The sequence below is a fragment of the Erinaceus europaeus genome, chromosome 5 (assembly GCF_950295315.1).
Source record: "Erinaceus europaeus chromosome 5, mEriEur2.1, whole genome shotgun sequence".
Classification (NCBI taxonomy): Eukaryota; Metazoa; Chordata; class Mammalia; order Eulipotyphla; family Erinaceidae; genus Erinaceus; species Erinaceus europaeus.
Genome location: NC_080166.1, coordinates 110,010,050 through 110,022,769, shown reverse-complemented (window position 1 = coordinate 110,022,769; position 12,720 = coordinate 110,010,050). Strand labels below are relative to the sequence as shown.

General features: G+C 33.2%; 1 protein-coding gene and 1 long non-coding RNA gene across 2 annotated transcripts in view; both read left to right on the top strand.

The window, feature by feature from the left end:
- NDFIP2 (Nedd4 family interacting protein 2) overlaps positions 1–8,403 on the top strand; it is a 65,402-nt gene extending 56,999 nt beyond the window's left edge. Inside the window, exons 6-8 of the mRNA XM_007531389.3 lie at positions 1,157–1,223; positions 4,424–4,529; positions 7,388–8,403. Of these exons, the coding sequence (XP_007531451.1) occupies positions 1,157–1,223; positions 4,424–4,527 (171 nt within the window). The 3' untranslated portion in view covers positions 4,528–4,529; positions 7,388–8,403. The remainder of the gene's footprint in view (positions 1–1,156; positions 1,224–4,423; positions 4,530–7,387) is intronic.
- LOC132538636 (uncharacterized) overlaps positions 1–11,364 on the top strand; it is a 143,829-nt gene extending 132,465 nt beyond the window's left edge. Inside the window, exon 2 of the long non-coding RNA XR_009549994.1 lies at positions 10,743–11,364. This is a non-coding gene — a long non-coding RNA (uncharacterized LOC132538636). The remainder of the gene's footprint in view (positions 1–10,742) is intronic.
- The last annotated feature ends 1,356 nt before the right edge of the window (positions 11,365–12,720 follow it).

Genomic DNA, 12,720 nt, shown 5'->3' with positions numbered 1-12,720 from the left:
GATATGAAACTCTTTATTTCTAATTATTAATCAGTTACACCTTTATAAAGTCTTTGTTTTACAAGCCATACTTTCTTAATTTTTAAAATTCTCATTATATATATTTGATATAACAATATGTTGAGGTTGTATCTTTAGTGGTACTTTGAAATTATAAATTGGAGATAGATACTTTAATTAGTTTCAGATGTAAGGGCAAATCTACCTTTAACAAAGTCATTTTTAGTTATGTCAGATTCCGTTTGGAGACCAATAGAACTAGAATAGATAAAACAATCCAGCTATTAGTATTAGAGTAGGTTATACTAAACTCATACCTTACTATTTTTAAGTAAACAATTTATTTGGAGCTAACAGGTAATAAGAGCTATCTGAAGTAGCTCTGAAGAAAATTAGACTGATTAAAAGTCTCTAATAGTCATGATGTTTATACAGTACAATCGAGGAAAGGATACTTGTGCTCAATATCATAAAACCCTTCATTTCATCTGTTTGTTCATATTCCCATTACTCAGAGAATATAAAACTGTCTACTATGATCACTAATAGGAACTGTTGAAATGCCACTTCAAGGTTCATTTAGATGTTCTAAGCTCACTGTCGGGAACAGAATACTGGAGCATCTAGTTTGAAAATAAAAGGACTAGTGAGTTGGGGGTTTTTATTTGCTTAGTATTCTTGACAGTGATTAACAGTAGGGGGTATACAGAAGGTCAAAAGCTCTTCTTTCTAGAGGTCACCAGAACATCCCTAGCTGATAAGATTAAACTAATGTGGCTTTTGGTGTTAATATCTAAAACAGCAGGTTGCTGTACTGTGCTTGGGATGGTAGTTGTGGCTTTGAGAGGTTATGATAAAAGAACTGATATGTGGACTTTTTAATGAGAAAATGTTGGATTCATATCCTTAATATAGTATTAACATGTTAGAGCAGTTTGAAAGTGTTTTATTCCTAATAAATATGTGTTTCATGTTTGCTATTATGTGAGTTTTTTCGTTACGATATATGATATGCCACAAGATTTTCCCCTTTCCGCTGTGTGATATATTTAAGTGCCTGAGATTGAGTTAAATCATTCTGAAACGAGCTATTCAATGGTTTTAAAATTTAGGTTCATTCAGAAATACAGTTAATATATTTATGTTCACTCCCTAGTTTTCTGATTATTTTACTGGATACTTCAATGGTCAGTATTGGCTCTGGTGGATATTTCTTGTTCTTGGTAAGTTTATTCTTAATGTATTTCAGTTTGATTGATTTGCATTTAACTTAATTTTGATGTTTCTTAAAATTGTAAGCTATACAGAGATTATTATGATGTAAGTAGAACATTTTTATACTATAAAATTATGTCCAAATTATTATATAATCTCAGCTACTTAATTCTATATAGTATTTTAGATTTTTAGACTTAAAATCTAGTTTGTCAATTTATTTTAATGGAATTCTATTACTGTTTTTAATCTAGTGATTTAATGTGGGGGGGTCACAGAGTTACAAGATTTTAGGGGTGTAAATTACTACAGTCACTGCACCTGCCACTGAAATCTTGTGCTGCGCCCTCCCTGATAACCATATTTCTCAGAAATTCTGAGTCTGCCAACTTGAATAAAAGAATACTTGAATACTAAAGAATACTTGAATACTACACAAGTTTATCCTAACATGATTAAAACTTATTTGTCTTCAATATTTATCTTTGAAAATGCTCAGGCTTAATTTGAATGCTTTATCCATTCTCTTATTTTGGATCATGGAAACATTCATTATACTTTTGAAATATGCCCAGCATTAATCATTAATCAGCTGGGCATTCAGAAAGCCTTCATGCCTAGTGATCACAGAACTTCTGCTTGTCTTACAAGGCATGTCTTTTTATTAATATTGATGAATGTTATAGAATTCTTCTTTTTGCCTTGTGTTTTTTACTCTAGATGCATGATAATTAAGTTAATCTTATAATCACATTATACTTTTAATCCACATTTCAAATTTACTTACTGGCATGAAGACAGCATTTTGATTCAATTTAGGCTTAAAAGTTCACATTTCTTTAGTAATGCAATTGTACCAGAAAATAATAGCATTTCAGTAGGTGGCAGTCTTCTCTTTGAATTTTTATTTAGTCATGCTATTGGATCTTCAGAGAAACGAATTCTTAGTGTTTGGTTAAGGTCATGAATATCCTGGATTCTTTCCCTAGTAATTATGTTAAAATTATTCTAGTATTGTGACTTCGTTGGAAAAGTTAAACTAAAACAAGGTTTTAACTAGTTTTATATTGTGTTCTGATTGCCAACATTTTTGTTCTCTGTATTGAATTTCTTGCTCAAAAGTAAAACACGTAAAGAAATATTATATAAGTGCTATGAGGTACTAAAACATTTGACAAATACACTTGCCTGTATAGCTTATTATTGAATCAAATGTCTTAGAAAGATAACTAAGAGATAGAGTAAAATGTAGAAGACAGCCTCAGTTTCGCATCAGTCAGAATTTTCAGTTTATTTAAAGGAATGTGGAAATTTATTCCATGATAAAAGTGCTGCTCTTACATGTATTTAAAAGAATGTCTAGCACATTGTAAAAATCTGAAAAACAATTGCTGAGTGATTGGTTTCTAGGTAGGATAGGGCTTTTTTATTTTTTCTTTTTTTCTGTCTTTTTAAAAGAAAATTCTTGAGTAGAAAATATCTTAGGAGTAGCAGCTTTGTAAACAAAGTAAGAGATTTCACAAACAATTTTGGTTTACATTTTTCAGTAATACTTTTACATTTAGATCATAATACCATTATCTTTGAACAGCATCTGGAAGGGTACAAGGGTGGAATTTAGAGTGGAAGGAGTTAGAAAATGGGGGAAAAAAATCAGATATAGCTGAAATTTTTGCCACTTGCCATTATTTGCATATCTTTACTATCTTCCCCTCTAACTTATTACCATTCTGCTGCTTTCATTTATTTGTCTCTAGGTTTTCGTATTACTGTCTTGAAGCTACGGCACAATTTTACTTTGGGACTTTGCATTTTTAATTGACAGGTTCTTACTGCCTGTGTGGAAAGTTGCACACTTACATATCTTCTATTTGTGTTTTTGCTTCCCACCGTTATCTAGTTAAAATTCTTTAATGTTCCCCTTAGATTTGTCTGTTTAAATATATTGAAGGCATAACGCTACTAATAATGACAATACTCTTTAAATTTAGCTAACATATTTCATCTGAAACTTTAAAGCAGTTCACAAATATCATTTTGTTAATTATGAAGATACCTTGTATGTGTATACATATGTGGTTATATTTAAAAGTACTGTACAGAGATGAAAACTGAAATAAAGGTATGATTGCCAAATCATTTAAAAAATCACTAGAAAGATTCCCCAAGTGTTTTTTTTTAATTCTCCTCATCTTAAGTTTTATTATAAATTAGTCTTTTATTATTACTTGAAAGTAAAAGGGCAGGCCTTAAGTGTCCATACCATACACACAGAAATAGTATGTGAGGTGATCTGATAATCAGCTTGTGATTATTTGCACAATATACATATTTTAACTTATTGCTATACATCTCAAATATATACATTTTCTTGCCATTGTGCCTCAGTAAGGATGTAATAAATATGAAGGATAGACATTAATAGAATTATTTATGAAAAACAAACAAAAAAAGTAAGTAAAATTGCTCACATAATGCACACTTCTTCAGATTTCACAGATATTCGTTATTGTTAGACAAGTTTATCAGCAGTACCATGCATATATTCCTCCTTGAATAGTTGACGTGTGGGGGCCAGGCAGTGGCATACCTGGCTAAGTGCATACATGATGATGGTGCGCGAGGACACGGGTTCAAACACCTGGCCCCCATCTGCAGGGGGAACGCTTCGTGAGTGGTGAAGCAAGGCTGCAGATGTCTCTCTGTCTCTCTATCTCTCCCTCCCCTTTCAATTTCTCTGTCCCTATCCATTAATAAATATATATTAAAAGAAACCTTAAAAGATTAAAAAAATCAACAAAATCTTTAAAATAGTTTATGTGAATAGACATGACTTAGAATAGTATTAATTGAAATTTTGCTATAGATGGTATTTCTATGAAGTCAACTAGTTTAAATGAATTTAGATAGCTAGTATTTAGAAAAGTTACTTCATAGTATATATTTTTAATGTTATTTTGTATTTTCACAGCTGGATTTACTTTAGATGCATCTGAGTTTGACAAAGAATTTAGAGTAGCATTGAGATTTTACTACATTTTCTCATGATGGAGTTAAGCATTATAGTATAAAATATATTATGGAGTTCTGTTTATCAGATTTCTTCAGTAGAGGCTACCTTTATATTTTAAAACTGTCTTTTAAAAACTTATCATGCTCCCTCTCTGTATAAAAACATAATATGTCTGTATGATTTCAACCTTCTCAGGCCTGCTTCTTTTCTTCAGAGGATTTGTTAATTATCTTAAAGTCAGAAATATGTCTGAAAGTATGGTAGCTGCTCATAGAACAAGATACTTCTTCTTATTATAGAGGTAAGAAATAATCTAAATTCTATTCCTAAACCATTGGATCATGTCACATGTTTAAGTGTACTCACATTTATTCAAATTTAGTATATTTAATACATCTAGTACTGTTTAATAACTCACTGATATTTAAGAAGTTATGCTTTATAAGATAATTTTAGATTTTAACACTGAATTTCATAAATTAAAATGTTCTAAATACATGATTACTAAATTGAAACTCTTGAGTCAGACTTTTTAAACTTATTTTTAAAGATTGACAACAGAATGTATCAGAGTAACCACCAGCTCAAAATCTGGAGATTGAAAAACCAAATATGACAAGGCACTTAACAGAAGAGATTCTGTTATCCATGAAACAGTGTGAAATCCACACCAACACCTGGTGAACAAAGAAATCTGGGATTGAAAAACAATTTACTATGGACTGATCTTAACAAATATCTGAATTTATAATACACAAGGACCCAGGTTTTTTTTTTAATTGTTGTAGTTATTGTTGTTGTTATTGATGCTGTTGTTAGATTGGACAGAGAAATAGAGAAAGAAGGGGAAGACAGAGAGGAGGAGAGAAAGATAGACACCTGCAGACCTGCTTCATTGCTTGTGAAGTGACCCCCCCACCCGCAGGTGGGGAGCAGGGGGCTCGAACCAAGGTCCTTTGAGCCCCTGGTCCCCACCTGCAACGGAAAGCTTTGCAAGTGGTGAAGCAGTGCTGCAGGTGTCTCTCTACCTCTTACCCTATCTCCCCCTTCCCTCTCAATTTCTCACTGTCTCCATCCAACAAATAAATAAAGATAATTTAAAAAAATTAAAGAAAGAAAAAAAGAAAATAGCAGCTCTGTTACTGTTGTGTGTCATTTTGTATTATGAAGACTGCTACTTGGATAAGTGGGAATATAGATATGAAGAGATACATAGAGAATATAGAAATAAATGAGCAGAGATTCTGGATGCTGTATAGTGATAACATCACATTAAAAGGCCCCATATTTTAAAGTGTCATGCATTCATATCTTGAAATGATTTAACTTTTTAAAGTATCTGAATTGTACAAACATCTACTAAAACAATTTCTAAATGTATGTACACAGTGTTTCAAGAGTATTGTAAGACTCTATGTCTGTCTGTCTGTCTGTCTGTCTGTCTGTCTGTCTGTCTGTCTGCCTGCCTGCCTGCCTGCCTGCCTGCCTGTCTGTCTGTCTGTCTGTCTGTCTGTCTGTCTGTCTATCTATCTATCTATCTATCTATCTATCTATCTATAGAGCACTGCTCACCTCTGGTTTATGGTGGCCCTGTGGATTAAACCTGGAACCATTGGTGCCTCAGGCATAAAAATCTTTTTGTGTGTTCATTTTAGTATCTTCTCAGCCCAAGACTATATATTTTTTAAAGATGTAGCCTCCTTTCCTTCCTTTCTCCCTCCCTTCTTCCCTCCACCAGACCACTACTCAGTTCTGGCTTATGGTTGGCAAGGGATTGATAGACTTTAGAGCCTCAGGCATGCAAGTCTGTTTGCATAACCATTATGCTATTTCCCCTGCTGTTTTGTTTTATTATTGTTAATTGCCACCAAGGTTATTGCCGAGGCTTGGTGTCTACACAGTGAATCCACCACTTCTGGTGGCTATTTTTCCCTTTTTAAAAATTATGACAGAGACTGAGAGACACAGGATGAGAGGAGAGAGAGAGAGAGAGAGAGAGAGAGAGGGGGAAATACCCAGTAATTACAGTACTGCTTCACAACTTATGAAGATTCCCCACCTGCAGGGGTCCTTACTCATGGTGACAAATGCACCACCACCTGCCCACCTAGTCCCAAGAGGACGATGACGACTACTGCTGCTACTACTACTTTTTTTTTAAATAGAGGCAGAGAGAAAGTGAGAGACCATAGCACTTAAACTTGCTTCAGTGTGGTTGGGCCAGGCTGGAATCTGGATTGTTCACAGGGCAGAACAGTACAGTAGCTAAGTGAGCTATTTCACCAGTCAAAACTATTGTGCTTATAAATTGTATAGTTTGTGATTTGATTGTTTAAATACTTATAATCTATAGATTAGCTAACCTAATTTTACTTATCTGCATCGAAGAGTACAGTGGATACTATTGTTTTCTAGACATTAAAATACTCTATTTATGCCTCCAGGACTTTGCCAGCTACACAGTTCTACCCCTCCTGGCAAACTTGCTGGGTTTTTTTTTTTTTCTTCCTTCTTTTTTTTTTCCCCCTCTCCCCCCTCTCAATTTCACATATAGGCAGAGAGTAGAGACACCACAGCACTGTTCCATCATTTATGAAGTGTCCCTTTTGCATGGAGCCCCCACATGATGCTGCGGACTTGATCAAGAGTCTTTTCACAGTGAAGGGTGAACTACTCTACTGGTGAACTGTCTCTCAGCCCCTAAAATATCATTTTAAATGTTACATTAAAGCTGTCTTCCTCCCCCAGATGATGTTACATTTTCTTTTTTAACCCAAGTAAAATGTCTTTGCAAGCAGTGACATTAAGAGTTCGTCAGTAAGATAAAAGGCAAAATAATTTTGCTACTTTTCATGATTTGCTGTGCGTATTCAACATGATTATCTTATTTGCCTTTCAGGAGTCTAAAATATAATTAGAAAACATTAGTGTTTTCTGGATGGTGTTCTGTAGAAACTTTAAAATATAGAATTTATCCTACTGTATGATATATTGTCATCTATAGCAAAATAATATTATATACTAGTATACATAATATTGCTAGAAAATAGGTTTTTATCATACTGCTGATGTTTTAGAATATGTGTATTATCTATACTATTTATATTTTTTGCATTATTCATAAATGTAATTTAAAATAAATTATTTCTTTGTTCCTAGACTGCATCGACCAGACATTCCTTCCTAACACCAATGTGAAAATTTCAGATCATCTGTAAATCTATAACTTTAATAGCTTTAATAGAAGACAAACTCATGAAGATAGAGCTTCAAAATCAAATGGCAAGGGTGGCTTATGCTTAAAAGCCATTTCTGTTCATTCTCATAAGTGTTTATATTTCACTTGTTTTGCATACTTGCATATGTGCCCCGTTAAAAGACTTACATATACTTGAAAGAAACCATGAAGTTATAGTAGTAAGATCCAGTCACATTTGGGTAATCAGTGTTAGATACAACTGAAAGAGTTGAGAGGTAGACAGTCTTCCAGCTTGTAAGTGCCATTGAGTTCTCACCCAACATTTACTATAATAAAAATGATATTATTAACCATGCCAAATGCTTTAGTTTCTGGCTCTTAGTTTCACCGAGTAACGACAGATGAAACATCCTATGTTACATAGTTTTTTTGAAACCTGCAGCGCTGATTATTAGAAAGGCCTTGTCAGATTTTTTGAATATGATATTTACATCATTATTAAGCAAAACTCATTGTGTAAATAACCATGCATAAATCACTTTATGCATTCTTTTCTTAGAAATTGTATCTGTATATCTTTTCATTAATTTTAAATTAAGCTACTTAATATGTAGAGAACATTTGGGTGTTTAAGATAGGGTTCTTTTTCAGGACAAATAGCAAGAAACTGTGAGAATATTCCACATGCTATTTGTAAGAAAACTTTTCCTCCCTTCTCCTCCATGCCTGTTCTAGGGGTTCCCATATGAAAACCTGGGTTTTTAGCATTGCTCATTTTAGAGATTCTTGCAGAAAGAGATTGTATTAGCTACTGTATTTATTTCACTTAAAAAACATTTTTGGAAATTAATTTTCTGGACAAGATACTCATTCACATTTTAAAAAGCCAATAAAAGTATCTTTCAACATTGTAATTATTTTTCTTTTAGCTGTTTAATTTGTTAAACTTTGCAAATAAAAACTTGTACTTCTAGTAGCTTCGTGCTTTATGATTGTAGGATTAATTTGTGAAAATAATATCTTGGGTTGAGATACAGGAAAAATACCTGCTTTCAAGTAAAGGAAATCTATCTTTGTGGAATATAGTGGTATGGTTATGTATGTGTTTTAAGTGCGTGTGTGGTGTATGTGTGTGGAGTGGGGGATGAACATTATTGCAATCAGAATCTGCTTTGCATTCATATTTTACATCATCTTGCAAATCATTTAACATGTCTTTTCTTTGAATGTCAATATTATAATTGATGGACATTACAGCATCTTAAGCTTCAAAATCACTTACTATATCTATATAAAACAGAAAATTGTTTATTTTTAGATACTAATACTGAAAAACATATCTGAAACTTTTCAGGGACATTTTTCCATTTCTGACAAATAAAATTCAATATGCTCTCTCTATTTTTTTTTTTGGTATTTCTCTGATTTCATTGCTATTGATAAATAAAGTATACAGTTTTATTTTGCTAATGAACCTCCTATTTTTGTTTCCCTTATTTATTCTTCTCCCCCAACAGAAGAATTTTATTGTTAAAGAGTTAAGCTTTTTTTTTTTTAATAACCAGAGCTTTGCTCTGCTCAGCTCCATTTGTGGTGGTTCAGGGGATTGAACCTGGGACCTTGGAGCCTTAAGTATGAAAGTCTCTTTGCATAACCATTATGCCATCTACCCCCACCCAGTGTTATGCTTCTTAAATTAATAGCATGGGGGCTAAGCAAACAAAAAAAACCCAAATATTTAATTTTGTTGCCTAATTTGAAAACTAAAATTCTGATTTAAGAAATGGAAACTCATTTGAGAGCTCTTATTAATTTTTTTGTTGACCTCTACTTTGTTCGTTTAGTTTTTTTTTTTTTTTCCCCTCTGTATTGGGAGGATTAATGGTTTACAGCCCACAGTAAAACACATTAGTTAGTACATGTGTAAGATTTCTCAGTTTTCCACATAACACTCTGACCCCTCCACCTAGGTCCTCCTCTACTATCATGTTCCAGGACCTGTACACCCGCCACTCCCACCCCAGAGTCCTTTACTTTGGTGCAGTTGCTCTTTTATTTTGTTTGTTTTTACCAGAACACTACTCAGCTCTGGCTTACGTGTTGCTGGGGATTGAATTTGGGACCTTCAAATTTAAGGCATTAAAGTTGTTTGCATAATCATTAAGCTGTATTCCTACCCCAGTAATTTTTTAATAAAATGAAGCTATGATAATTTAAAATCATTTTATCAACTATCAAACATCAACTTGTTTAAATGCTGTCTTAGCTTTGTGTTTATATTTGGTTTCTGAATATGTATGTGTTATTTTTGATCCAACATTAAAACTTCACCCTTTCATCTGATTTTTTTTTCCCTACACAATTTTTTAAAGATTCAAGTGTACACATTACTTAATCCTCTAAAGTTGTTTCAATGCAATGGTAGTCTTAAATTTCATTATACAAGGAAAATCAGAATACTGTTTTTAAAAATCTTATATTTCCTTCCACATCAATCAAACCTTACATATTCCATTTCCTGTGAGCCTAGTTAGAATAGCTCCTATTGTGTTTGAGGGGCACCTACCAACTTTTTTTTTGCACTTTGCCTTAAAGATTGGAAGTTAAAGTATATGTTAAGATATCTAAACAGTTTTTGAATAAAGGTAAAATATGCCTTGGAAGTTAAGGTCAAAACCTATTATTTCTAGTATATTGAATAACCTAGCTAGTATTGTCACAGTATTGTCCAGTATTGTATGTTTATTAAGTAAAGTGACAGTTTTCTGATAGATTTTAGAAACTTAAAACTAGGGGGAAAAAAGGCTATTACGTGATTAAAATGAAAGTCTCTGTTTAATAGAGGGAAGTGCTAGCCTTTTATTTTGAGCCTTTGCTATATCCTATGCTTTTGAGTTTGTTCATGAATTTTAATCTTAAAATAATAATCAATGTATGTTCTAATAAAATCTCTCCTGACAGGAAAAGGAAAGTTCAGAAAGTTCATATGGCAAAAAAAATTCAGGATTCCTTAACATAATACAAAATTTTAAAATCTGTAATGTCCCTCATTGTTTAAGAGCAATGGTAGTACATCTGCTACTGTATTTTACTGGGATGACATATATCCTGAGTTTACTCAGAATAGTCCTGGTTCTTTTTATTTTCTTGGCTTAATTATAATAGTGTCTCACCTCACTCTTAAAAAACAAACCTAATTTGAGAATAAATTAAATGTTCACTTGATACGGTACTGTACATTGTTCTAAGAAATGACAACTTGGGGCCGGGTGGTGGTGCACCTGGTTGAGCACACAACAGTGCACAAGGACCCAGGTTCGAGTCCCCAGTCCCCACCTGCAGGGGGATTGCTTTGCAAGTGGAGAAGTAGTGTTGCAAGTGTCTCTCTGTCTCTCCCTCTCTATCACTCCCTTCTCGACTTCTGGCTGTCTCTATCCAGTAAATAAAGATACTAAAAAAAAGATTTAATTTAAAAGACGACTTGACGGGAGGCCAAGCAGTGGCACATATGGTTAAGTGCTCCATGAAATGACTACTTGAACCCAATATACTTTGAGAGAAGAAACTGGAGTAGTAGGGTGGGAGCCAGTTATTGCCACAGCTTTTGCTGGCCAACCAACCATTTATTTGGCATGTAGAGCATGCATAGTCCTCCCCCAGCTTCTCTTTTAAAAATAAAAGTTATATGTGAGTGATTCCAGTTTATGGTAAATTGTAAACAATGAACTTTTATACTTTTACTGCTGTCGAGTGCTTCTTTTGCTGTTTATTGGTTATTCTTTGTCTAATCATATAGAATGTTAGTACATTTTTAAAACCTCATTCTTGATCAAGTAACAACTGTTAGATAGTATTGTATCACTTGTTATAATAGGAATGTTCTTGCCCGTATGTAAAACATGCTGATACTTGTTAATAAAATTCTATAGATGTAAAAGTTATCTGATTTATCATTCTGAAGACTAGTTTCACATATTAAGGCTTAGTATTACCAGATTGACTTTGCTAAAACATTTACATGACAGATTTTTTTTTTAAATATGTGACATCTTATTTGAGATTGAAATAACTGGCATGGAATTAGGCTGAAGTATGGAACATCACTTGTCATATAATTTGTATTTTAGGAGATTGATAGTTTGCAATTCAATTTTAATGTGAATCAAATTAGGTCAGACCTACTTATAAACTTGTATTCTTATTTGAACCATGCTTCCTAAACTGAGAGATCTTTAAATCATTGAGTAAAAAACGAAAAAAGCTCATTTCGTACTCAGAAAAGTTAAATAGAACGTGCTTGCATGCTTTGACTTTGTCTTAGCTTTTTTTAAATTAAGCCGCTTTCTCAAAACCACTTGATTTTCATGAAAATTATTTTATACCTTCAATAGCTAAATAAAGAGGGTATTAAACTTTTAACAACAGAGATAGCTATCCAAAAATTATAGATATTTTCTTATCTCACACTGGTAAAAACCAACTTTCCTACTTCTTTTGTGTTTATTTGTTTTATTAAATAGTTCATCTTCAACAGAAGGACATGAACTATTTTTTCCTTAGAGAATAGTTTCATCTTTTAGCTTTTAAGCTTCTTTTACTGGAAGCATAGCAGGATCAGTAAGTAGCACAAAAGTGTGCTCAAAAAATAAGAAGAAATATGCAGAACAGCTTCTGCCCTTAAAATACTGATAATATCAAGTCACCTTCGGAAGTATTCATGTAGTACTTGTGTAAGATTGTTTTGATGAGTTCTTGGTCAAATAACTATTGGGACCTCTTTTTAGAGTTTTGGCTGTTACTCAGTATGGCGCTTTACAATTAACTGTCAGTTCTGTGAAATTAATATTTCAGTATCAATTTCCAGAGGTTCCAGTATAATACATCTTCTCTAATGACACATTTCCTTCCCTTACATTTGAGATTGTTGGGTTTCCCATTTCTAGCTCCTTGTATACATGTGATAGGAAGTTCAAGTGTTAAGACCAATGTATCTGATTAAGACTTGTTATAAGGAAGGGGGGAAAAAAAAAACCAGAAAATGGTTTTTGAAGAGTTGATCAACAGCCTTGAGTTCCTACTTTATGACGTTTCTGAGTGAGTGCCCTTCTGGCTTGTATAGCTTTGTGCATACATATACTTTGTACATAATGTGACTAGAGGGCAGTATCACCAAGGCAGTGTGGAAGAGTGACAGAATGAAACTGCTAAGAAGGCAGTTCCTTCTCTCTGTAATTCTGCAAAGTGAGCAGAGTTAAACTAACTATTATGTAGTTGGCTTTTCAGGCTTTAAAAA